Here is a 27,046-nt window from a genome sequence, read left to right as displayed (position 1 = left end):
CAGCCAGTCAAACTGAATTTTATATGATTTACACAGAAACATGGCTATCTAGCAGGTTACAGCTGATAATACAGTAAGAATACAATACATTTGAGAAAATGATATCATGCTAATCATTGGTTGTTAAACTGCAAAAGATTGTTTTCCATTTTTATAGTGTTAACTCATGGACAGTCGATTACACTATCTGTACAGGCATTTGTAGCAGATGATATAATCATGGCATCTAAAGATAATTACTGGTAAAAAAACTTGTTAAAGTTTGCATAGTACGAATAGTTATATTTAAACTGTACGGTATACTGTTGAACTACTACCATGCTATCATGGGGTCAAGGAAAAAACTGAATGGGTTAGTTAACATAATGGTTAAACTACGAAGTGCTACGACGACTGGGTCATATGAATGTTTGCTAAGTTTTGTAAAAATATATATGAGTGAAAAGTGAAAACAGTCAGAAGGTAGGCTAGTAGTCTTGGACTTACAGCATGATGTTTGGTGATAGGTTAGCAACATTCTAAAAGGATTTGGACAGAAACATTAAATTTATCTTGCTCTCGTTCAAAGAGGAGAAAAAGGAGGTGCAGTGAAATTTAGCCCGTCCAATGATGAGAGGAATTGCTGAACAACCTGGCAATACTGGCTTAGGTTGCAAGGCCCACAGCTACCAATTAGAATCATGCTGTAACTGAACCAACTGAATAACTTAGTCAGGAGTACTCTTATTGTCGATACTCTGGCAAAGACCAAGTTATGTTGAATATTTGTGCGTGCAGCCCTTTTTATTCTTTTAAGGCTGCCGGATAAGTAGTTAAAAATACCTGCCTCCGCTTGACCAACTCTCAATCTTATTGACGATTGGTCAGTTTTGCAAAATTTCATTGGCCAACTATTCTGGTACATTTAAAAATATGGAAAATCATGTAATTCTAACACTAATTTTAAAACAACAGTACTTACCACTTCCTCTGCCGATTAAACAATCTTTCAACTCAATTTTGATGCTTAACTTGGCTTTTTGACACCTAAAAGTGTTCAGCAATCGTAACTCTAAAGCGCTAAAATTTGCATATCACCCACCGTATCTCTTTATTGACATTCCAGAATCTGATTGTTGCATAACTGCTTCTCATACTTTTCAATTTTTCATTAAAAAAAAACTTGACTAACTTTTTTGTTCTGGAAAAGGCCTGTAATGGTTCTGCAAGATCCTTTCTCGGACAGTGTAGTTCAACTTCTCATGAAGACTACAGCAGAAACGGTGATCAAAACCTTTGGTCTAGCAATTCTTCCTTTTATACTATTGTGTTAACCTACAACTGCTCACAGAACTTCACCCGCTTTTGTGCTTCTGACAAGAACAGTCATATTCTTGTATGCTTCATTTACCCGGTGCATGTTTGATGAGAACTACCACTCTAGAGTCTAGACGCACATCTCGCTGCCCCCTGAGTGGCGTGGCAGCCCAATATTCTCCTCACGTATTGAAAGCATAATTTCCGACTCCCGTGAAGTTTTGCTAATCCACTAGGGTTTTCTCTGGTTACTTGGCCCACACTGCTCTTTTGTAAAAAAAAGTGGAAAAGGCTCATTGAGTCCCCTCCTCAGCTTCTTTTTAGAGCCACTCTCTGATGACAAGAGCGTTTTATGTTTAGTTTAATAGTGATAGTTATGACTGTGAAAATTTGGTTTCTGTGTAGACCTGCGAGTTGTTTATTACTATTCTCTTGGATGTAGCAAAGGTTATAATCCTCCTTTGATGTCTCTAAGCTCCGTTGTAGCAGTTTTATCCCCACTTAAATCTGTTAGATTGCTTTTTATGATGCCATATAAATCGGAGTCCTACCACTGCTTAATTGTACTAATTATTAAAGCTACATTTATCAACTTTTGCATTAGTAACAATTTTGCTAGTGTTTATCGGGCTTCTATTAAACTAGATCAATACCAAAGGTGGAATCGTTACCGTGGTTTCTATTCGCAGTATGCCTCTCTGTTTGGCATTTACCCATATGAGCTAGGTAGAATTAAATTAGCTTCAAACAGTTTCTTTTCCATATCTGGCTTTTATGAGACATAAAAATTATTAATCTGCATTTACTCAACCCATTCTCTTTAGCTTTCCTGCATTTTTCAAACCATTAGTTCTGAGTTGTACACATGTCTCTAATGAATATCGTGTTTTTTGGATACAATTTCTTAAAATGTAACATCACTGAATATACATTGTTTTTGAAGCATCTATTAATACTAGGCATGAAACAAAATTACTAGTTTTTGACATAATTGTGAGCTTCATATAAAGGAAAAGTTTTTCAATTATAGCATGGATATGATTGAGCTGCCTTCTTGATTATTCAACGTAGAATAAGCTATCGAAGCCCTAGTACATAAGTTCACTACATTTCTAATACTCATTGCGTTACCGATGATATGCCATTCATGTGAATGTTACTGTTAACAAAAATGCCTACAAGTTCAGCAATGAAACTGAAAATTGTATTAAATTTTGATAGCAAATTATTGGCTAGAAAACGAGGTGCATATTTATTGCAGGCATGATGCTGGTCAGACGTGCCAGTGCGTTATGTGGCCATCAAATGGGTAGTTACCCGAGGGCACTTTGTACAAAAACAGCTATCACAGAACAATCTGAAAAAGAATCAGTAGATTTCAAGATATTGCAAGAATCTGGTGAGTATTCACCATGTATATACAAACTATTAACTAGGTATATACATCTATTAACTAGGTATATACAACTATTAACCAGGTATATGCAACTATTAACTAGGTAGATACAACTATTAACTATGTATATGCAAATATTAACTAGGTATATACAACTATTAACCAGATATATACAGCTATTAACCAGGTGTATGCATATATTAACTACCGATAGGTATATGCATGCAACTATTAACTAGGTACATGTATATACAACTATTAACTAGGTATATACAACTATATATATATATATATATATATATATATATATATATATATATATATATATACATGTAAATACCGGTATATTTAATGATCAAAGTTCTTGTTGGGCCATGGTGAGATGAAACAATCTGTTAACACTATGTTGTTCAGCAGTTCTTTAGGTAGAATCACTAAATTTCAGATCATTTTTAGCATCAGCATTTGTCTAACTGGCTAAAAATAACTATGTTCTTGACCATCCATTTGATGATGTATAAAAATTGCACGCATTGTTCAGAATGTGCTAGGGTGAGTTCCTAAACGCCTCAACCGGTCGTGATCTAGTTTTCTTGTAACGATCATTTGCTAGCAGTAGGCTACCTATATGCAGATTATTTCAGTGGTGCGTTCATGTAGGCACTGATGATGTTCTGTGAAACTAGAGCTAGATTCAACCTTAAATGACAAACTCTGCCCACACATCGCTAGGTTGTGTGGCTAGAGTTTGTGGGTTACAAACACATTGAAAGAGGGATATTATTCAAAATGATCAGAGGAGATAACTTCAACGATGGTTCAGCTTTGTTCAGTTTTATTATTGAGAAATTCAACTAGTTTTTGAACCACCATTTTACATGTTGTGTTTGAACGTTGTTAATTCATTGGTCAGCTCCCCTAAACAATAGCGCACAATTCTTTTTAAATTTCATAACATGACTGTTAGAAAACGTCGTTTTTCAGCCATGACCAAATATACATGTACATTTGAGCCAATTATAAAAAAACTTATGCTTTGAATGAACTGAAATTTGGTGAGACTCCCTTTAATACATTGTGTTAATAGATTGTTTTACCTGAACATGGCCCAACAGGACAATTATTCAACTAAGATGTATGTCCAATATTCAAGAGAACAGATTGTTGATGGAACATGTTTTCTTTTGTTGCTGTACTCTTTCCTTTTTGGTAGCCTGTTTATTACTCGTAATATAATATTGTCTGCAATCAGCTATTAGTTGGTGGACTCAGCTGTTATAAACAATTGTTTAAACTTTCAAATCTTTCATGGGAGTTGTTCACCTTTGCATTGACAATGCAACTAACCACTGTAGCCAGTGAAATGTTTTCACCTTTGATAACATGCGTTGCAATTGTTTCTCATTATTTAGTTTTTTGTGTAAGGTAAAACTGTCAAGATGTGTCTTGTTTATTCACACGTATATTTTGTTTTAATGTGAATTTCACAGAACTCCTGATTTAGTACAGTTAGTTTCTGGGTTGCATATGTCAAGGTGCTCATTTGTATCATACTTGCATGGATGAATGATCAGTCAAAGAGACAGTTGCGAAAAACCCAGACATAAAAGCTGCGATGGACCAGTCTAAAGCCGATGAAGTCAGTGTAAAAGCTGCTGCTGCTACAGAGAAGAATGTGACCGTGAACGACGGTGCCGTTAAGGCAATGGGTGCAGACGCCGGGGCCGTTGGCACTGCTGCAGGTGGTAACCCTTTTCTACGTTTAGGAAAGGTGACTCATTTATCTGAGCTGGATAAACTACAGCTGTCTAAGGATAACATGATAGTTGACACTTACTCTCTTATCAGAGTCTTCATTGACAAAGGTAGATGAATAGCGTCTTAATCTTTCTAGTTTTCTTGTGTGGCTTTACCTTAGCATAGTCAGTTGCAGTTTAGGGATGTTGAAATCAACAAGTGAATTATTCTTTCAGGTTTTACATTGGAACAAGCAGAAACTATAACCTATACGTATGTTCAGTTGACAAATGATGCCTTGAAGGCACAGCGAGCCCAGTGCGCTGACAAGGCTGCTCTGGTAGGTGCAATCACCAGTGCGCTGACAAGGCTGCTCTGGTAGGTGCAATCACCAGTGCGCTGACAAGGCTGCTCTGGTAGGTGCATTCACCAGTGCGCTGACAAGGCTGCTCTGGTAGGTGCATTCACCAGTGCGCTGACAAGGCTGCTCTGGTAGGTGCAACCACCAGTGCGCTGACAAGGCTGCTCTGGTAGGTGCATTCACCAGTGCGCTGACAAGGCTGTTCTGGTAGGTGCAATCTCCAGTGCGCTGACAAGGCTGTTCTGGTAGGTGCAATCACCAGTGTGCTGACAAGGCTGCTCTGGTAGGTGCAATCACCAGTGCGCTGACAAGGCTGCTCTGGTAGGTGCATTCACCAGTGCGCTGACAAGGCTGCTCTGGTAGGTGCAATCACCAGTGCGCTGACAAGGCTGCTCTGGTAGGTGCAATCACCAGTGCGCTGACAAGGCTGCTCTGGTAGGTGCATTCACCAGTGTGCTGACAAGGCTGCTCTGGTAGGTGCAATCACCAGTGCGCTGACAAGGCTGCTCTGGTAGGTGCATTCACCAGTGTGCTGACAAGGCTGCTCTGGTAGGTGCAATCACCAGTGCGCTGACAAGGCTGCTCTGGTAGGTGCAATCGTATTCTGAAAGATGAACTTACACAAAATTTATTATATTTTATAAGTATCGATATTTTTTTATCATTGCGTCTGATGTTTGACGTGATCTGACTGCGAGGGTGTTTTAAGATTAAAATCGACGAAACCTGATTGTAAATTGACAAAACACTCAGATTCAAGTGAGAGTGTAATTATGATGTTTATAGTTACACTTCAGCAAAGAGGCTGACAGCATCGAGACACATAATGCTGCAAATTGATATTAATAATCAAAGAGCCAGACAGCCGCTCAACTATTGTCATCACTTCGGCACCTATTTTTCTTATGAGCTTTTTAACCACCATCAAGTTTTGATGATTTTAGTCTTCAGACTTCCTGGCAGTCAGATCATCTCAAACATCAAAAACAATCGCAAATGATAGAAAAATATTAATGCTTTCTGATAGAATCTTGTTCTAGTTCATCTTTAACATTGCTTTCAATTTTTTAGCGTTTCGGTCGGGTCGGCTCATCAGCCAATCTGATCACAGCTTGCAAATGTTGACACTCTAAATCTCCCAAATCAGTCTCTAGATGAGAGGGTTAACGGCTAAGCTTACCTCAATATAATATTCTCATGTTTTGAAATAGTATATATTTTACCTCGAGTGTGTTTATTATTTTGCTTTAGTATCAGGTACCTGGCGTGATAGGCTAGAGTAAGGCATTCATACAAGTGTACAACTGCTCACAGCACTAGTGTAATTAACTTAATTACCGACAGGAACTTATGAGAGAACAAACCATGACACAGATTCAGGCTCTCCGTAAAGACATGACGATATTAGAAAAAAGTGAACTCGCAGCTGTTAGAAATGACAATGAAAAGCTTAAGCTAGAATTTGCTCTTCATCAGTCAACGGTAAGGTCCGAGCTAAATGTTAGCTATCCCATTTGTCACACTTCTCAAGCATTGTCTGTTAAACCAGCATCGGGTGGTTGACCTTGTGATGAGCAATCAGCGAACAAGCCTTATATTTATGTCTAGAATCCTTTGGGGAAAAATTTTAACCTGAGATCATTGGCTCCCTTTTCAGCCTGTTATTTAATGGTAAATGCTTTAGCAACAACTTATCAGATTATTGAAATTGCAGTATTTATAGTATATTGACATAGAGACTTTGTAGCACCTGTTCTGAATGCATGTAATTGTTCATTGATGTGATTCTTGGCTGTTTACGTAGCCTTCGTAAAGACCTTCATACTAATTCACGATGAGATGGCTACTGCCACCTGTCACACATGTTGTTTGTTGTCCTGTCTATTGTATAGCATGTTGGCATACACTGAATATATATTGCAATTATGACTTACCAGGTCAACCTAGCCTGTCTTAACAAACTGTTGTTTTTGCGGAGCTGTCCCCTGTTGAGCGGGGCGAGCAAAACATATAGCTTGTCACAAGACGCACTGCACCTGATGCATCAGCTGCACTGAAAGGGAGTTGTTCTCTTCCGTCTATATGGCTTGGCTGCGATGTTATGGCGGTCGCTCCATTGGTAATCGACGTAGAAAAAGATAAGATAAAAACGTTTATTCAGAGACCAATCTCTGCGGTAAACTTTAGTAGAACTTAAGAATAAAATAAATTAAAAATAAAATCAATAAGAACAAATAAAACTGATTGATACAAAAATAGAAATAAAACTGACTGAGTGCACAAATAACAACATGTTTAGTTGCTGTTGTTGCCTGAGTTCTTAAGTTCTACTAAAGTTTACCGCAGAGACTGGTCTCTGGTTAAACGTGTATGTCTTATTTTTTTCTACATTAATTTTTGCGCGAAATCCGTTGATTACCAATGGAGCGACCGACATATCATCGCAGCCAAGCCGCATAGATTGAAAAGAACAACTCCCTTTCAGTGCAGCTGATGCATCCGGTGCAGTGGGTCTTGTGACAAGCTGTTGTTTTGCTCGCCCCGCTCAACAGGGGACAACTCCGCAAAAACAACAGTTTGTCAAGACAGGCTAAGGTCAAACTAACGAGCCATTATAAACTAAACTAGTATGACTGGTTGTCTTTATGTTAAGTTTACTGCCTAATCATTCCTGTTGGTCAATCATAGTCTCTGTTAGGTTAGACAACAGCGATTTGTTCCGTGTGCACCCAAACCATTTGTGATGAGTGGCTGCTACATATAGTTACCATCATTTTCATGGTTTATTTGTTACGTTGGTGTAATGTTACTAAACAATTGTTGCAATTGTTGACTAAACTCAATATCATCTGCAGATCACGGAAGCTCTCACTAAAGTAAAAAACAACCTGACACTAGACATAAACTGTGAGAGAAGTCAAGCCAAAGATGATAACACGCAGGTAGAAAAAAGCATTGCCAACCTCACCACAAAGATGACTGCCGAGCTAGGCAACCTGCAAACAACATTTGAACGTTATAAGAATGACATCTATAAAACTATAGCTGGAACAACATTCACTATAGCTATAACAGCTGTTGGTATCTTATATAGGTACTACAGGTAGGCTCCGCATTTATGAGGGCAATTGTTCCCTCAGTGGATTAGCAACTAATATCTATATAGTAGATAATTTATATAAAGTTCAACGTATTTCAGGTGCAAACCTGTTATGGTAAATCTATACAGTAATTTATTTCATTTGAAAAACTGTAAATCTACAAATGGAGGCACCATTTTATAAGTGATATAAGAATGATATAAATATTGTGATACTATGCTAGTCAATGATACAAACTGCTTTTGTTCATTTTTATGGAGATAAGAATGCTTGTATAGACCTGATGTGAGACTGGTTATAGTATAAAACAGCCACAAAAGTGAAAAAGTACTAAACATTCAAGATGATGAGGCTAAATGAAGTCATTTACATCTACTAATGTCTAAAACTTGCATATTAAAATATATATGTGTGCTAGAGCTTCTCGCTACTGGTATGTAGGCTGTCGTGAGTAATAGTTGCTATTAGCCTGTGAATCATAGGGATTGTTGTATGGGGGTCTGACAGGGGCACCCTGCCCACTATACATAGTCCTCGGGTTAGAATATGCATTACTACCTCTAACCATACCCTGTGGGCCATAATCTACTGTTTTATAGTTGCTTGGGGCTGTGCTAGGACCACCATATGCGCTTGGATAGTTCGGTGCAGGAGCTCTGGCACGGCCAGCAAAGCTGTTCTGTCCAATAGGTGGCTGCCTTTCTGCAGGCTGGGCAGGCTTGTTTGAGTCATAGTAGTTATACATTTGTTGGTTGGTTTGACGATTCATAGCTCCTGCATTGTAACTACCAGCGGGCGCTGGCCGATGGCCTGCATTGCTATTATTTGGATAAGATGCTGTACTGGGTTGGTATGTGACAGGTTTACTGTTGCTATATTGATTAGAGCTGGCAGGTGGTTGCTGATAGGAGGAAGAGGAACTAGTGGGTTCGTTGTACGGGGCAGGTTTACTTGAAACAGTGCTATTGTACGGACGCGTATGAGAAGTCTGTTGTGTAGAGTTTGCATAAGTATTAGCTTGTAGTGGGTAGGAATTTTGTTGTGATGGTGTATAGGGATTGGATGGTGGCCTCACCGGCTGAGTTCTATTGGTTGACTGTGTATTGTCTCTACCGACAGGGTAACCTCTCGATTGCGGTGTGGTCTCTGCGTAGCGATTAGAAACTGAAGTAGGAGGATTGTACCTCTCATCTTGATAACTAGGTCGAGACTCAGGCCCCTTAGTCAGGCCTGTGCCTCGACCCATACCACTCCTGTTACTGTCAGCTCTGTTGAGCTCAGGCCTCCCATAGCTAGCGCTATACTTGGTATCCATTTGAGCATCCGGTCGGCTGGCTACTCCATACCTACATGTCATACAAGGACTAGTTGTAGCAACAAAGTCACAAACCCATGCGCCATGATGATAAGAGGTTTTAGGAATTCAGCACTTACTGTCAGGAAGACCAAAGAGGTTAGAGCTTGGTGTAGGCTCAAGCAAATGCAAGGTGGTTATATAGGCCTGTGACAGTTATAGCCTTTAAAAGTCTGGGATCAGCAGGCAACATGTCAACCGAAGGAGTATTTGGAAAAGGAATGAAGGAGTTTATGCTGTAATACGAACCTCTCTTTGCTGTAGTTTTGATTTGGTTCATAGCCAGCGGGTTGAGCGGCTGTGGGAGGGGCTGCAGGTCCTGCATTCCTTATTGCAGGGCTACTTAATCCAGAACCTTGAGGACTTGGAATTCCTTGCTCTACAGACATGCAATGTGTAGACGTGCAATGTTTGGGGGTGCTTGCGGTGCAATGATCAGCTATTGAGCGTGAAATGCTATGAGAAAAGTTTTCAACAGATAACATGATAAATGACACAACATTAACATTGGTACATACCAGACACTATGTTAGGGAGTTGTCCTGTCCTTCTAATCAAAAGCTTGACCTTTGACCCTCCACTCTGTATTAAATTTATAGCATCAGCATGACTCATGCCATTCGTTTGCTGATCGTTTATCTCCAATATCTCGTCTCCCACCTTCAAAAGGACAGGTAAATGTTTAAATATACCATGGCAAACATTATGCTACTGCCACCTCACTAGGGGTGTGTGGGGGAAACGGGAGCATAAACCCAAACAGAAGGGTGAAAGAAGGGGTAATAAGGGAACAAGAGAAAAGAGATCAAGGTGAGCCTCATCACCGGTATGAGGCTTTGTCAGTGCGAAGAGAATGATCAGTAGAATAATCATTGGAACGGTGAGGAGCGAGAGGAAAATATGAGACCTATGTGCAAGGTCTTTTTGTTTGCCTTACTGTTTGCCGGAAGGCAAACAAAAACGCGGCAAAATACCACTGATAAGATGAAAGGTGCAAAAAAGGAGGGAGAAAAAAATAGAGAAGGAACAGGGTGGCGGGATGAAAGTGAGAAAGAGAAAACATCACATGACTAATGACTCATCATAAATAATTCTTACTAGAAGACGCTGGTCCATGTACGCAGCTCCCTCCTCAGCTATGCGCAATACATAAAGAGGCATGTTGTTGAACTCTTTGCCTCCTCTTATAGAAAATCCAAAACCTCTCGAGCTTCTGAAGAGCTCGATGCTGAGTATAGACCCAGGAGCTGGTTGCGTAGCCTGTGAATCAGTGCAAACACACTTATTAAAATTCTGAGCCAAATATGGGTAACGCAAAGAGGAACTTGTAGTTAGGTCTTGCCGATCACATGGAGATTTATTCTATTGACCGAGGCTAATATTGACTAACACAGCTGGTATAATGACTACCAATGAGTTCTCACCTGATAGTCTGTTTTTTGAGTTTACAGTTAGAATATTCACAGACCTGCGAGTTTGAGGCTGAAGAGCTCAATGAGTTGTTGTTCGGCAGCCTGGCAGGAGTAGGGAGTGGAGTGCGCACTCCAAGTTTTGATGGATCATAGCCTGGTTTGGGTGGCTCGTAGGTTGATACTGGAGTTTCATAATTTTGACGAGGTGAGATGTCATAGTTTGGCCTCTGCTGCTGACCTCTCCATGATGGCTGCTGGCTGGATCCTGGTGCGTAGGTAGAGTGGGTGTACTCATCATACGAAGGAGGTGGTATGATGGAGTTTGAGAGTTGTCTGCTCTCCGAACTTGATCCAAATGGCTAAAGTGATGGTAATACAAAGTGGTAATACAATTGGCAATGTAACCATTATCAAAATAGCTTGTCATACATTATCAGCAAGTTCAGTTAGAGAACTATATGTCGTGTATATATGATGGGTCACAATAAGGGGTGGGCCATCAAATAGTTATAGCTAATAGTAGATCTCAACAGAGAGGCCAAGCAAATTATCAAGTATTAATTATTGAAAATTGAATTAATTTGGTATTCCTATGTCAAAGAATGCTAAAAAAGACGACAAACATGCAAAAGCTAGAGAATTAGCAGATTAAAAGCCACAATGTGTATTACACAAGATTTGTACGGCTATGAATTGACTTACGAAATACCTATTGTTAGATGCTACTCAATGAGACAAGGTCTGGCAATGGCATACTTTTCTGGATCACCAACTAGCTAGCCACTTTTCTCCACAAGCTTAGCTTACACATAACAACGAATGTCGATGAAGCATAACACGGGTTGGCCTCAAAATGATAATCCAAATGTTTCTATTACAATCCATTTGTAAGCCGCGATGGATAGTGATTTAACTGTACAAAATGTACTAGGTATCATATGGTCCTAGCAAAACAGGCGGCAAATGTTGCTGTTATATCTCTACAAAATGATCATCTCCTAGCAACTGAGCCCTCATTTTGTAGCTGAGGATGTCAAGATTGCTAAGGCTAAAAAAGCTTTCATTGATGAGACTCTTTCCGTGCTGTATACCCAAATCTGTTAATTGTGCAATAGTTGCCACTGCACTGTTGCAATGACCCTATCATGTGCATAACTTACTACCGCTATTATGGCTGTGTAACTGTTCACTAATCCATTTTATAATGGTACCGAATACATGAATTAGAAAATAGACTGCTTACCTGTCTACAAAATGGGACGATACACCGTTTACCAGTTTTGAAAATAAGAAAAGGGAATATGTTAGTTTTAGTTATAATCGTTTTATAAAGACGAAAAGCAGTTAAAAGATTATATACACGCATTTGTTTAAGGTAAATCACAGTGAATCTATCTTCTATTTATGCGCTTCCTTAGCCAGCAACTGCTATCTTCGCAACAAACAATAGCATTAGATCTATACTTTGCATATTCAAATCAACTGTTTGGGACCTGTAACGTTGTGAAAACATCTCCACTCACAGTTCCACCGGGCTGAACCAGCTTCTAAATTGTTTATTATAGACTTTTATTGAGCTTTGATTAAATTATAGTTGATAAATCTTCAGTTGACATTTACATTTTTAGCTAGGAATGTTCCTTTTCAAAGGTACAGCAATTTTCAGATGATTGCCAACATAAGTTGCATAATAACATAGCTTAATACATAATGACACTTCAATAAAAAGATTAAGTATAGGGGTGTGAAAGGCCAACTCTCAAGTTTGATGTTGCAAAAAGCTTTTGAGCCCTACCACTATTGCATAGATGCAGAATTGAGAGTTAATAGGGGTCGTCCTACCTGTGTGAGGTTTCCAGTTGACCTGCTGCTTTGTATAGGAGGCCCTCCGTTGTACCGGTCAGCGGTACTAAGCGCTGTATGCGAGTTCATGTTGCGTACAAGAGTTTCATTATCAGCCATCATTGGCAGAGCAGCTGGCTGTGCTGTTGCACTTGTCATCGACCCCTGCAATACCATACAAAAGTATCAATGAAGAAGCTACATTACAATTAATATAAACTCACCGCTTGTGTCATCTGTAGAGATTTGTTTGATCAGAACAGTTGCAACTTAAGCCAACCAATGCAACCGCAGAGATATCCAATAAACTAAACCCAAAACTTTGTGTTTGGACACCCGATATTATTGAGTCAAAAAATGACAGATTTACAAAAGAGGTGCAGAAGAAACAACTGGTGCCAAAGTGCCCAATAGGAGATGACCATATTTGACAGGCGGTTGTTGAATGTGCTTTATTAAAGACAGCCAGATAGCAGCCTCAGGGCCATTAGCCATCTATAGTTTATCAACCTTTCCATTTATTGTGTGAGTTCTGGTTGGTGTGCAGACAGCTGAGGTCAACCGCGGTGGCTGAGAGCTGAGCTATGTTGAACATGCAGCAGACAGCATGCGGTGCATCCACCCAAATGTCTATGGTAAAACATTCACACAAGAAGCCAGACAGCGCAGACGTTACATCATAAAGTAGTTTCTTATCCAGAGAATTTTTGATAATTGTATCGACGGAGAAAATAAATTGTCTATTAAGCTGGTAGAGAAACTACTTGACAGCAATAATGGGCATAGATCATATATCGACGAAATCTCAAGCGTTTGGTATTTCCATAGAGCGTGGTATTTCCATAGAGCGGAGCAGCAGTCAATAGTGAGCAATCAGAACCAATCAACTGCAGAATAACATCATACTGTGGGGAGCATGACAAGGCCTCCAATTTGAGCTAGAGGATCTGCAGCAGCATGAAATTGGTTGCTTCACACATAAATGAGACGAGCAAAGAAAGTCTACCACGGACACTGAACGACACAAGGGTACAAATGACCATACTTAGGAGAGAGCCAGTGTACCAATTGACATAAACAGAAGACAAATACTTCATACGAATGAAAAGAAAAGATCGAATCATTGAATACTTACACGGAGTGGATCATTACGATTGAATAGCGATGAACAGTGAAGCAACTCCTAGGAAGGAACAGAGGAATATGCAATTAACTCCATGAGATAAAAACTTTATGCAATTAACTCCATGAGATAAGAACTTACAACTACTACTAACCTACTACTGTTCAGTGGTAACAGCTAGTAGACTAGAATCATTGAGTGCTAGCAGGTTGAGGATTATAAGATTCATTCTTATCAGCTAAGAGTATAGAGCTGAGCGATTTGAGAAAGAGAGAGAGGACACAACGCTACCTGTCGGTGTTAGCTAGTCTGAAAAACGTGTTACGTCTAACGCTCAACGGGTAACTGTACAAAGCTTACAAGTAGCTAAATAAACAGCAGCCATCTGTAAGAAAAAAACTATTTTATGCATGGGGTGAATTCAGACTGTCGTATACCTTACAGTTCTCAGGTTACACATAAACAAATACAGTAGATAGAGCAGACGATTACTTACATTTGGTCTCTGATCCACTGAAGGGCTTGGTGGCGCCACCACCAACTTTACAGAATAGCCTGAATCTTTTATGAGATTGACAATGTCTTCATGCAGCATTCTTGAGATGTCCACATCATTTACAGCCACTATTCTATCACCAACCCGCAGCATTCCACACTTTTCTGCTGGACTTCCCTCTATGATCCTTCCTGTACACCAGACAACAAGTATGTGTTACACAACCTCTCAAGAACACACATAAACAAAACATATATACCAATTACCCAACTTCTGGAGCACAACTATGAGAATATACCAGTTACTCAACCTCTGGAGCACAACCATGAGAATATACCAGTTGAACAACTTCTCCAGCGTACTCATTTTCATACAATGGTGTATACTAGTTACTCAAACTTTATAGGTGTTGATGGGATAATAGCCCTGCAGATACATAGCATGTCCTTACACAAAACATACTTTTTTTACAAAAATGCCTAAATTGTTTTCAGGGAAAAGCAGCTTACAGTAAACATTTGTGAAGGTTGCATTTTGCGTAAGGAGTTTAGCCAAAACTGCAGCATATCTATTATCAAGAGACATGCCGCAAAGCAAGGTTTTAGTTGATACCATGCTTATTCAGCTAATAAATTTGGTGAAAATTTGATGAAAACCTAGCGGTAAATTTTAAAGCCAACCAAGCATCCAGCTCTACGGCTGTGGTTGTAGTGTAATTAAGAATTTCGGGTTTGCCACAAGAGCAGACAATTGGATACCTTCCAAACACGAGCCATCACCAAGGATGGAGGTCAAGACTTTAAGAAACCAATAGTCTCAGTACATTGTGATAAATAGACAAAAAATCTATCAGCAAAGAAACGTTCAGAGCATAATCAGCTGAACACGTGCACACACACGCGCGCGTGCGCACACACACAGTTGCTACAAAGACCTTACCAACTAAATCAACTAAGAAACTATTTTGAAATAATGCAGCTAACATTGCAAATGAATTGAGGGCAAATAGGGAAGAGTCTCTAGAAGAAGAGAATAGCTCAGGAGACGAGAAAGAATAGTCAAGGTCTATTTACTAGCAAACAGTATCAAACCTGAAGCTTGAACTGAGGCTACAAGCGATACTCACAGTAGCATCTAGCTAGAGGCGGTGCCAAAGAAGGCAAAAGTGTTGTAAGCTCAATTCTGTGTGGTTAGTTCAACGCAAAAAGCTTCACACTCATTGGTTGATACGTACCGATGCAGAACTCACCTACAACGGCTCCCACTCGATTTAATGAAGAAACGATAATGAAACCGAAGCCTTCGCTTTCTCTTCTGGTTACAATGACATCATATGGTTGCTGTTGTTCTGTCTGGTTATATGCGGATGGTACCTTTTTTGGGCTCGTGTCTACAGTGCACAGCAGACAGCCTACACTAAGACATACATGAAATAGACCATTTTTAGATGTCATGTCAGATTGTTTGTTGCTGTACAAATTCAACAACCAGAAACCGACAATCAAATAAACAAACACAAACCAGCTAACATGATACAAACATGAAACCAGCTATCACTTCTCATGATAAGCAACTGGTCCTTAGACTGCTTTAAATATTATTCTCTAGGATATATTAGCAAACACTCCACAACCAAGTGCTTTTTAAGACAAGTGTTCTTAGCACGAGAGTAATAAATACCATACAAAATATGATGCAATGTAAAAATATTCAACAGAAAACTCTTGAATGACATTTCTTGCTGCATTATTTGAACAAACAAATTGCTTGATATGATGGGTGCTGAGCATCTATTTAATTCAACTTTTTTGACTTTTACTAATTAATGATATAATTTAAATAAAGAGTTTCTGAGTCATTGCGTTTAAAGGTAAAACTTGCTAAGTAGTAATAATTTGTTAAACCTAATTAGTAATCAGGCTATAATTGGTTAAGCACCCAATTATAGCCTGACATAGAGTTAAAGCATTCAATAACTCCAATTATAAACCCTAGTACACTTGTTAGTTCTGTACACTTGTTAGTTCTGTACACTTGTTAGTTCTGTACACTTGTTAGTTCTGTACACTTGTTAGTTCTGTACACTTGCTAGTTCTGTACACTTGCTAGTTCTGTACACTTGCTAGTTCTGTACACTTGCTAGTTCTGTACACTTGTTAGTTCTGTACACTTGTTAGTTCTGTACACTTGCTAGTTCTGTACACTTGCTAGTTCTGTACACTTGCTAGTTCTGTACACTTGCTAGTTCTGTACACTTGCTAGTTCTGTACACTTGCTAGTTCTGTACACTTGCTAGTTCTGTACACTTGCTAGTTCTGTACACTTGCTAGTTCTGTACACTTGCTAGTTCTGTACACTTGCTAGTTCTGTACACTTGCTAGTTCTGTACACTTGTTAGTTCTGTACACTTGCTAGTTCTGTACACTTGTTAGTTCTGTACACTTGCTAGTTCTGTACACTTGTTAGTTCTGTACACTTGCTAGTTCTGTACACATGCTAGTTCTGTACACTTGTTAGTTCTGTACACTTGTTAGTTCTGTACACTTGCTAGTTCTATACAATGTGAGAGATCGTCATGAGTAATCAGCACGCCCATAATATTCCCATGATGTGGTAAGGCAATGAGTGGTAGCACACTTGCTTTTGAATCTGATGCCCTAATTTTGATTCCCGTGTGAAGTTGTCTTCTTTCCTAATGCTTTTAGCATGGCTTCAGACAGACGGACACTGTTCTTATTATAATTGAAACTTATTGCATAAATCAAACCACAAGATTACATTAAATAGTAGACTCAAATGAGCAGACTAGATAAATCCATAAAGTCACCACTCTTCATTTTAACAAATGTGGATTGTTGCCAGAAATATGAGAAAGTCCAAGATGGTTGCATGTAACGAACAAGGAATCGGTACTGAGTCCTGGCTCGCGTTGGAATAGATATTCCTGGTTTATGTTGGAATAGATATTCCTGGTTTATGCTGGAATAGATATTCCTGGTTTATGTTGGAATAGATATTCCTGGCTCATGTTGAAATAGCCCTTCCAGTTATTGTGACTTGCGAATAAATGAAGCAAATTGCAAACAAATCACAAGTTTGACTCTTGAACATTTAGACATGTTCTGACAATTCTGGAAGGACAGGGGTAGACATGAACCCTCCTCTGTCTGCTCTGGTTCACTAGCGCAGCTACTAATTATAATTCTGTTATTAATTGCTTTGATATTAATATGGCCGCTAATGCAATGAACCCTAAGAAAAAGGAAATTATGAATAATAGGAGAACATGTTGGGAGTTTTACATTTACAGAGTGAATCATGCTAATAATATGAGAGCAACAAGAATTTATGGGTGCATTCCACATATTTCTCTTCTCTACCCTACATTCCTATGCATCAAAATGAAAGCTTAGCTACACAACATCGTCTGTCTGTTAATACCTTAGTCTACAGTCATATGTTAGCAGCACCAACCGTTAGGTAATACCTGATTCAAGATACTAATATAGAATACTATATGTGACTAAACTAGGTTGTTGTCAACGAACATAACCTAACTGATACTAAGCATCTGAGAGTTTGCCTGGGATATCAACTCAGACCATTATTAGGCCAGAGCAATTGAAGCTTTATTTTTTTTTAGGTGTCACGTAGTAACGTAACAAACACTTGTGAATGCAAAGTAATTACTACTAATTCTTTACCCGTAACAATGTATTAATAAATTATACTACGTTAACCACAAACACCTAAGGACTAGAGTAGAGCGGTGGACACAAAGTAATTGCCTACTATTTCACACTGTTTCATACGGTGATACAGCTCAATCCTCCTATGACTACTGCCGAACCATAACATCTCACTACCATAGTTGACCGCTGATCAGCATACAACTTCAAAGGAGACTACTTACCCTGTACAAGCACCCGCCGCCTGATGCCAAGGTTCACATGACCAGCGCTAGAGGCCTGACCCATCAGTGCCACCACGTTGTGATGTAGTTCGCCAAACGTCGACCTACCATCCACTCTTATAATCTCATCACCAGTTTTAAGCCTTCGATCCTGATCAGCCACACCCCCGGGTACGATGTAGCCAATAGCAACCTGCGACCAACAGAAACCTGACATGACCAAAGAGCTTGGTGTGAGAGCGAGCCGTGAGCTGTTGCATACTTTAAAATGATAACTTATCTTAATACAATTGTAAGCAAATCAAAGTACATTAAATAAAAACGTAAGCAAATATATTTCATACAATACAAATGACACCATTTAATTTTCTACAAGTCACCCTACTTCTTGAGAGAACCTAAAAGGTCCGCCTAAAAGTCTAGAAACGGTCTAATTAGATTTGGCCTCATTGCCCGCTGGCTAAATGAGCCTTTGAAGACAAACTATTCCATCTTTCAGGTCTTTGTGTGAATAAATATGCCATGAAATAATATCCAAGTTGTGGAGAAACAATGATAAATGTAGCTTCTCCATTTGATAAAGGTATCTGTCATTGACCGACTCAATCTAAAGCCATTGATGCAAGAATGTCAAACGGATTAGATAACATAGTATTCAGAGTTAGTAATAAGTCTGCGAGTCACCCGTGTGCAGTAATAAGCAGATGAAGACCCCTTTGCCATCCACATCACTGTAACTAACGTATACTAAATTGACTTACTTGCAGGTAAGATATCCAACAGGTGTAATGAATCTAATGATACAGATTGTTTACAATAGCTGGTAGCAATTGTTGGTAGAATGTTGGTAACTAACGGTGTGTTTAGAACAAGACAAAAAGAAACCGTTTGCCAACGTGAGGTTGGTAAGTCATGCACTGCTGGTTTTGGCTGTGCTAATGTCTTACCAAAGAACTTAGCCAAAATGTCTAAAGTTAAACGCTGCGGGTGGGGGGTGGCTACTCCCCAACCCATATTACCACTCCGTGTCTAACTTAATCGTTGCCGTAACAACACGAGAATGATGGTATTGGTATGAATCATCGGTAGGCAAAGTGTGCCTTGAACCACACAGTACATTTTCAAATCGCAATGTCAGCGCAGGATATTGAGCTAGCGAGGTGAATAATTTAATCTCTATTAATAAGTAGGTGCAGAGATTCCTCATGGCTTCCGCATCATAACCTCTCATCGCAAAGAGAGGAGATCACGAGGAAATTATAAAAAGAGTGCAATAGAGGAAAATACTTCATGCTCAGAGGAATAAAACATTACAGGTGTTGTAAGGGCATATCAGAGGGCAAACGTGACAAAATATCGAGAAGTTATTTAACATGGAAATTCGGGTAGGCGATAGGTATTCGTTTAGACCTATGTGTGTCCATAAGCTTCGAGTTAGCATTTACACACCGCTTTCAAGGGTATGGGACTGACATGAGGCAATCAATCACTCTATTGATGACCCAGAAACAAATCAGATAAACCATTTTTTGGCGAACCACTGCTAGCCCTCGATTACCATAGCCTACAAACATTAAACTATTTATAATTTCTTTCAATACTGGAATTTGAATGTTTCATAGAACCCCTAAATAAAAAGCTTTAGGAAAAAATTAAAAATAGCCCATTTTTTATCAATTGCAAACATAGCTACCTGGGTGTCTTCTTCAGGCCCCCCTACGATACGAAATCCAAAGCCCTGCTCTCCCCGCCGCAAGAATACATCCAGTGTCTGCCACTGCTCCTTCCAACCGGGAGGTGTTGCTGGATACTGGCTGCCAGGTATGGGGGTGGAATTCTCAAATGAAGTCACGCCTGGAGGAATGGAAGGCGGATGGTTGAGGTTGTTTTGTGAAGGCCTTCCACTGCGTGATCTGTGATCACCTGGGTTGGGAGTCTTTGAACGAAATCTACAATAACAAGCCACATGCTGATGTGTGGATGCATCAGCATTTATGCCCCTTCTCGCTCATCATAGCCCAGTGTTTCTAAGGGCCAGACTACTTGGACTGCAGTTGAAACACTGCTTTTTCCGTAGGAGCTGTAAACAACTATAATAGTGACCAACATCAGATGCATATAAAAAGCTAATATTCAACTGTACACCCTTTCCACCCTGTCTATGATAGATTATACTCAAGGACTAAAGGTATTAGTGACACCAGACTGAAGCAGAAAGACAACATTAACAGTTGACTGGCAGAGAGAAATCTGCTACAATGCCTCTAATAAAACTATCTGTTGTTTGAAAAATCACACATAATTATGAACTTGTTTAAAATGCTTATACCTGATAAAGTGTATAGACTTTAGTTCAAAAGTGTGGAATCACTATGTAACTAACAATAGTACAGTCTCAATGACATTCACAGGTAGGAATACACTCATCATTACTACTAGTCACAGCAACTAGTATAAAAATAAACCACCAGGTTAATTCTTTACCTACAACTAATTAAAATGTAAAACTATTTTAACCATATTTACAGCATCCATATGAAAGAAATTAGAAACACCTTGTTTTTTGTTAGGCCTGCTGTTCAGAGCAATAAGAAATGTACAACAATAATCACGAGGCAGTAGCTAAGGCATACACTATCTGCAATAGACTCCAAACTGACTATCAAAGCTTTAGTACGTTCTTTTTACTGGTAGCGCTTTAGACTTTCAGTGACCTCAAGTCCTGTTTTACACTTGATCACTCGATTGTAAAGAATCTACAACTATTTTCTGCTTATAAATGTAGAGTAAGATTGTTACATTTCACAATCTGGTCTCCAGATAATATACAATGTTAATAAATGATTAGAGCTGATGCTTGGATGTTATCCCTTAAAAACAATATGGTAAATTTAATACTCAAAAGGGTAAGTGGTAGTTTAGTGAAATAATTATGGAACATTGCCATAAACTATTCCAGTCCTTATTAATCTGCTGTAATGTAACGTATGATTATAAAGATATCTTTAAGGACTTGAGAACTCCAGCAATGATTTGAGCCAATCAACAAACAAGGAAAGTGAATAATAACACACAAAAAGTAGTCTATCACAAGTGGTGTAAGTAATACAGGGACCTTTGAACTAGTCTTGTTCTTACAAAGACCGCCAAATTGGGGCCGCACTAGGAGTGCGCCATCCGATACGAGTTTGTTTCAGAAGCGGTTCACGAGCGAGCTACTAGCTGGATCCCCTCGAGCAGGGGCTCCTTGAGTGGGCTGACTCATGGGAGAAAAGAAGAATGGAACATCTTGCTCTCTTTAGTTTATAAGAAAGTTTTCACCAACGGTGGAAATGAGAATGACATTTAATTGCCTATAGAAATCGGTATGAAGTGTAATAACCAGCAACATGCTTGTGATGTAAATAGTTTTATTACTAAATGGATGGACATCTCTTGTCATTCACGCCGGGTGTCATATGTAAGATTTGACTAATTTGCGAATCACCTGAGATTTATTGTTTGGGACGAACACAAGTGCTTCTTATAACAATGATAGATATACATGTCCATGTACTTAGCATCAGTACAGTCCAAGAACTGCTGGCTCTATAGCAGCAAGTAGGATATGAATAACTGGTAGCAATCGCTGCTGTATCCACACTTTGATGCAAAGGATGCTCCTGATTGGCACCGACCAATGAGAAGTTTTGCGATGGGCACTTTAACACTTGACTTTGGTGATATTCATGGACTACTACCAACGGTACCAAAGGACTTTTACTACCAACTACTGCTACCAAAACTACTACCAATACTACTAACAATACTGCTACCAACTACTACTACCAATACAACTACCAATACTACTACCAATACTACTACCAATACTACTACCAATAATGCTACCAATCGTATCCAGCTTGCATTCAAAACCACAACATGGTGATTTCTACAGTGGCAAGTCACATAAACTTAATGTCATTTTCTAATTTGGAGTTGAAAATACAAACAACGGTCTACTGCAAAACAGTTTTGTATAATCAACCCTTTGGCTGGGTTAAAGCCCCGCAAAAACACCCGCGAATCGTGTAATTTATTTTTGAAAATTCAATAAAATCGGTATTTTATGAACATGCATAGCTCAAACTGAAATCTGTTTCTATTAAAAATTCTTTTGTACATAAACATTCATTTACATATGTACTACTAAAAAAAAGCTACAACTATGTACAGTTGGCCCTGTATGAAATGCTTGAAAGCATTCCTTTCGATAGAGTCCAACATTACATCGTAGCCCTGCGAGCTACCATAACAATCACTTCTCTCTGTATACTCAAAAGTCCTAAGAGTTTACATCACTTCTATCATCTAAATTATTGTTTATACTGATCAGACGAAAAATCACTAGCAATCGCAGGATCAAGTAAATTTTTATTTTACCGTTTTACATGTCGAGCCGATATTGACTGGTTTTTCCAATCTCTACTTTTTTCCAAGGAAGTGCGCTTTCTTTAGCTTTTAGCCCATGGCAACGCCGCTCAGATAATCGTTTCATATTGTAATTTATCGACTAATATCTTGTTGATGATATTTACATTTTACTAGTGTTCATATCCTTTGTTTAATGCTCCTAGATGACAGCTTTATAAACATCTACTGAAAGCGACATAAAATTCATTTCCCCACGCAACTGATAAACGACATTTTTGTCGTTTCCCCAGCCAAAGGGTTAACATACATTGTACACCTAAATTGCTTCCATAAAATCCGGTCAAATCTGTCGTTACAATTAACTGAATCGCCCAATATGCTCTTGACAATTATTTGTTTTCAGTACAGCAATTGTATAAAAGTAAAAAAATTTAGGCTATATATGATCTTCTCTAACTACGCAAAAATAGGACCGCAAGTATTTTTTTAAACAAATAACAACCCTCGTCGGATGAATGAGAGTGAGCAGCGGCCGATGAGAGGCTCACCTGTCATCAGTCGAACGATCGGGCGGAGACCGCATGTGCTCGGGTCCAGGAGTCCTTGACCTTCTCTCGTGAGGATGAGAACTTGTGCTGTGTGATCTGCTGTTGTGTTCAACCCTCTGTGACACTGCCATCATATCAAACCTTTGCTCGGGTGTCAGGTTACTGTCCATCCTGCCAAAAAGGCACCGTGTAGAAGCAGGTGGATATGACAGCAGTTCCATATCTAAATATCTCTAACTAAACATCTCAGAGTTTCTCTAAGTCAACATAAAGTGATATTTTCACTTGACCTAATAACCCTTTTCACTTGACCTAACAACCCTTTTCACTTGACCTAATAACCTATGTATAATGAATTCATGCATTAATAAAAATGATATGCAGGTTTCTTGCAAAACTTAGGTTAAATAAAATATTTACCATGCTCAAAAATCACTTTTATGAAGGGGTGCATTTACCCACAGACTTGAAATAATGTGTTAAAAGAGATGCTCTGCGTTACAATAAACCAGCATTAGCTGATCATAAAGAAGGGGCATTCTGGAATTCAATGAAGACAGTACCTGTATTTGCTAGGAATATCATAAAAACTCTCCTTCTGAGGCTGATAATATGGGTTATATTGATTCATGACTGGATGCTGTCCCATCAACTGTTTGTTGGGCAGCATGGCTGGACTAGATGTGGTCGTGGTTCCGACTGGCCCATTACTGGTAGGAGATTTAACTTTTGGCTCAGACTGATATAAAAGACAACGGTGCATTACAAGCGTACAACTTACTATAGCCTAAGTATCTAGGTACAATGATTCATTGCAAGGAATATCACACTAGTCAAGATGCAATATAGGAAGCAATGCAGTGACCCCAGAAGCCTTCTACTTCAAGTGCTATGACTCACCCTCGAGGGAGCTAACAATGGAAGTTAATATTGATACTTCTCACTGATCAAGAATGTTCCACTGAACAGCTGGTGGGTCCATAACTAACTCGCTGTTTTTCATAACTAACTCGCTGTCTTCCATAACTAACTTGCTGTCTTCCATAACTAACTCGCTGTCTTCCATAACTAACTCGCTGTCTTCCATAACTAACTCGCTGTCTTCCAATTTCATATGCAGTTTGATGTGAGACAACAGGGTCTGCCCTGGCAGTCTGAGACAGTTGCTTCAAGCTGATGCTCGGCCCAGAATCGATTTGTGGTAAAGGATAGCTTACCTGATTGTTATTGATGACATTGTTGAATTTTCTCATCTGGCTGGGCAGAGTAATGCCGCTTGAAGTTTCAGTCAGCGATACACGGGAGGCTTCGCGTGATGTTTCAGAGCTATCTTTTACACTGGCATCAGAATTTAGTCTCATCTTACTAGGTAAGGGTGGAGGAGTGTGTTGTCCCTCACTGTCATCATCTTCTCGGTTGGCTGAAGCAATAAAATAACCATGGATAAGATCGTAACCCGGACAACAGAAAGGCGTATTTAAACCATTTCTCTAAATACAAAAGAATTTAAAGCTGCCCTACAAATGCCATGCTGTCGTGGAGGCAAAGCAATAATCGCTATGACGATGAAATCAGGAGTAAATTCGCTAGAAGCTCACCGAGAGAGGAGCTAGAGTGGAGATTGGAACGAGATAGCTGTGCAGCAGAACCATTTACACTCCACTTGATCATTCCTGCAATGAGATAAGGAAAAATAAAGAGTTGGTTATATAGCTTCTCAACATGGTCAGACGCACACACAGCACACTGCTAGAGAAAGCAAGATGGCTTTCACTGTACAGGATAAAATGGTAGTTTTGCCAATTAATCATAATACATGCTTTAAAGCGCAATCAGACAAAAGTTACTGCTATCCATTACCAAATGTGTATAGCATTTACAAAAAGAACTGTCCTATCAAAGACTCGTGAACTATCAGACTGTAACCATCTACCCATAACACAAAAGCTAAGCAAGCGAAATATACTATACCCATCCTCTGTCAAAGCCAAAGCTCACCCGAATGATATCACCTATAATACTCTAGAGACAGGAAACTATCTGGTTGGGTTTACCACCAATCGACTCGACTCTATTCAGCCATAATTAGGGTCAATTCAGATATTGTTTGGCTCGGCTTTGTTGAGGGCAGCAGGCTAAACGTTAATAATAGGATATAGCAATTATCCCCGCGTCTTATCACATCCTCTTGACACCAGAGTGCACCCTTTGGCTTGCCGACACAACACAAGTATTACGTCTGCTCTCACAATTAGTATGGAACTATTAACATAATAAAGATATTTCTTATGTATATAAAAAGTTTTAGAAACACCATTTTACTCAAAGAGTAGTTATGCGAGATTACAGCAAAGTCACTTGCAGGAAACAAGACTATACGCTTATATAATACAGGCTGTGGATGACAATGTCACCCCTGCATGTCTGCGTTTCCAGTACTATTGCATACAAATACACTTTATATGTAATCTGGATAAAACAATTTTCATACAGCACTTGTCAAAATAGAATATCATAACAACTGATTGTCAGAAGAATTATCCACAGGAATTATCGACCGCAGGAACATGGTGCATGGTTGTGCATGTGAGGGCATGCTTGGGTCTAGCTACTGATTGATATCACCTCTGAATGTCAATGCTGAGACAGATGGAAAGCAACCCAGGCATGAGAATGAAGCCAAGCTAAGAAACACTGTCTTATAGATTTCTTAACTGGCTTTAATTGCATCATAAGATTAGCTTATCCCCAAATATTTTGTTCAGATGCTTTAGGAAAATGAAATGACCTTCCTTGCTATTTGGCATGTTAGAATACCAAGAGCTTTAAGCTAAGCATCCATGAATCATGCGTTGAATATGGGTATGGAGCTTATCAAACACCTGAGCTTAATGACAGCAAGATGCTGACGTTCTGTAATACTCCGTAATACCGAAGAGCTCAAGATAGCGCGAGGTTGCCGTGTCTTTGTTTGATCAACATGGATTTCTACATGAAGTTCAATAACTGTCACATATAGCGAGTGACTAGGTGGTGGAAAAGAGGTGGCATGGGCCGTTTTACCTGGACACTTGCCATAGTTGAAAAACTGCAAATTTACAATGCTTGTTTCAGTGTAATCGTTTTAACATGAATGATTAAAACATTAAATCTACACAGCCACCTATGCATTACCAGACATAAAGCTTACGAGTCTACTAGTGGTGTTTACAAAGAGAATTAGCAAAAGATACTGTAAACAAACCGCGCAACTCTGACTCCCTTTACCCATAGAGAGACCAGTGAAATTCTACCAGCAGTGGGCAGTACCTGCGAGCACAGAAGCCGGCTAGTATTGAAGCAAGACCACCAGGATGCATGCAATGTCTGGCAAAGAAAGCGATGAAGGTAAAACATGGACTGGGGAGAAGGCAAGATATGCAGGAATAAAATAGCATGCGCAGACAGCCGAGCACATAGAACAAGGCAGCAAATAATCCAAGTGACAAGTAATCATCCGAAGACAAGCAAACATGCCAGACAATGATGAACAGGAGCAGGTGCCCAACCACCATAAGGGTGGGTGTCACCCAGCGTACTCTGTCTGCTACCTGGCTTGCTGCTAGTCGCTGTTGGACGAACAATAACATGAGACAGCTCGCGATTGTCGGAACTGACAGCGGCATCGCTATCAGCGCCTGCAATAAACTTCATGCGACGCTGCTCATTCTCAAACTCTGGGGTACTGAATGGACTGGGGCCTGTAACACAATGAGGCACATTCTCAGAGACTGTAAACTTGATACCATCAAAAAGTAAACTACCAACAAGACACGAAGTGACATATCAAATACAAGACAGCTAATCCAAGCATGAAACACATTGAGAAGGTAATAAGGAACTCTGTGCTTGCTAGAAGTAGTATGCTCATTACTTATACTCCGAGGTGAATAATGTACCAACCAGACTTCAACACAACTCACTCTTACGATTAATTATACATAGAAGAGTGCAAGACAATCCAAAAAACAAAGCGAATAGTGAAAACAAACAGCTTGACAGCTAAAGCTATAAC

The 27,046-nt window shown here is 39.4% G+C and overlaps 2 protein-coding genes across 3 annotated transcripts in view; one reads left to right on the top strand and one right to left on the bottom strand.

Annotated features, from left to right (window-relative positions):
* Positions 1 to 2,557: 2,557 nt before the first annotated feature.
* Positions 2,558 to 7,897, top strand: LOC137385597 (coiled-coil domain-containing protein 90B, mitochondrial-like). Its single transcript, XM_068072092.1, has 5 exons — positions 2,558 to 2,695; positions 4,267 to 4,557; positions 4,666 to 4,769; positions 6,135 to 6,272; positions 7,646 to 7,897. The coding sequence occupies exons 1-5, from the start codon at positions 2,560 to 2,562 to the stop codon at positions 7,895 to 7,897; spliced, it is 921 nt and encodes a 306-aa protein (XP_067928193.1). The 5' UTR covers positions 2,558 to 2,559.
* Positions 7,898 to 8,006: 109 nt separating this feature from the next.
* The window catches only part of LOC137385596 (membrane-associated guanylate kinase, WW and PDZ domain-containing protein 2-like), a 53,943-nt gene continuing 34,903 nt past the window's right edge, over positions 8,007 to 27,046 (bottom strand). The window contains exons 17-31 of one of the 2 annotated variants that reach the window (XM_068072090.1): positions 26,583 to 26,732; positions 24,591 to 24,665; positions 24,210 to 24,412; positions 23,556 to 23,731; positions 22,993 to 23,163; positions 19,725 to 19,980; positions 18,032 to 18,224; positions 15,353 to 15,508; positions 14,119 to 14,309; positions 12,500 to 12,664; positions 10,714 to 11,016; positions 10,344 to 10,505; positions 9,764 to 9,905; positions 9,495 to 9,624; positions 8,007 to 9,237 (exon numbers count right to left, since the gene is read on the bottom strand). In XM_068072090.1, the coding sequence (XP_067928191.1) occupies positions 8,319 to 9,237; positions 9,495 to 9,624; positions 9,764 to 9,905; positions 10,344 to 10,505; positions 10,714 to 11,016; positions 12,500 to 12,664; positions 14,119 to 14,309; positions 15,353 to 15,508; positions 18,032 to 18,224; positions 19,725 to 19,980; positions 22,993 to 23,163; positions 23,556 to 23,731; positions 24,210 to 24,412; positions 24,591 to 24,665; positions 26,583 to 26,732 (3,392 nt within the window). In that variant the 3' untranslated portion in view covers positions 8,007 to 8,318. The remainder of the gene's footprint in view (positions 9,238 to 9,494; positions 9,625 to 9,763; positions 9,906 to 10,343; positions 10,506 to 10,713; positions 11,017 to 12,499; positions 12,665 to 14,118; positions 14,310 to 15,352; positions 15,509 to 18,031; positions 18,225 to 19,724; positions 19,981 to 22,992; positions 23,164 to 23,555; positions 23,732 to 24,209; positions 24,413 to 24,590; positions 24,666 to 26,582; positions 26,733 to 27,046) is intronic. The other variant, XM_068072091.1, reaches the window with a different exon arrangement.

The sequence above is a fragment of the Watersipora subatra genome, chromosome 1 (assembly GCF_963576615.1).
Source record: "Watersipora subatra chromosome 1, tzWatSuba1.1, whole genome shotgun sequence".
Classification (NCBI taxonomy): Eukaryota; Metazoa; Bryozoa; class Gymnolaemata; order Cheilostomatida; family Watersiporidae; genus Watersipora; species Watersipora subatra.
The sequence above is the reverse complement of the archived record's forward strand: the minus strand, read 5'-3'. Positions and strand labels throughout refer to the sequence as shown.

Excerpts from the sequence above, each read along its gene's own strand:
- LOC137385597 (XM_068072092.1), top strand. The coding sequence starts at position 2,560 with ATGATGCTGGTCAGACGTGCCAGTGCGTTATGTGGCCATCAAATGGGT. Across the intron at positions 4,770-6,134 it reads GCGCTGACAAGGCTGCTCTG|GAACTTATGAGAGAACAAAC; the intron begins GTAGGTGCAATC and ends AATTACCGACAG. Across the intron at positions 6,273-7,645 it reads TTGCTCTTCATCAGTCAACG|ATCACGGAAGCTCTCACTAA; the intron begins GTAAGGTCCGAG and ends TATCATCTGCAG.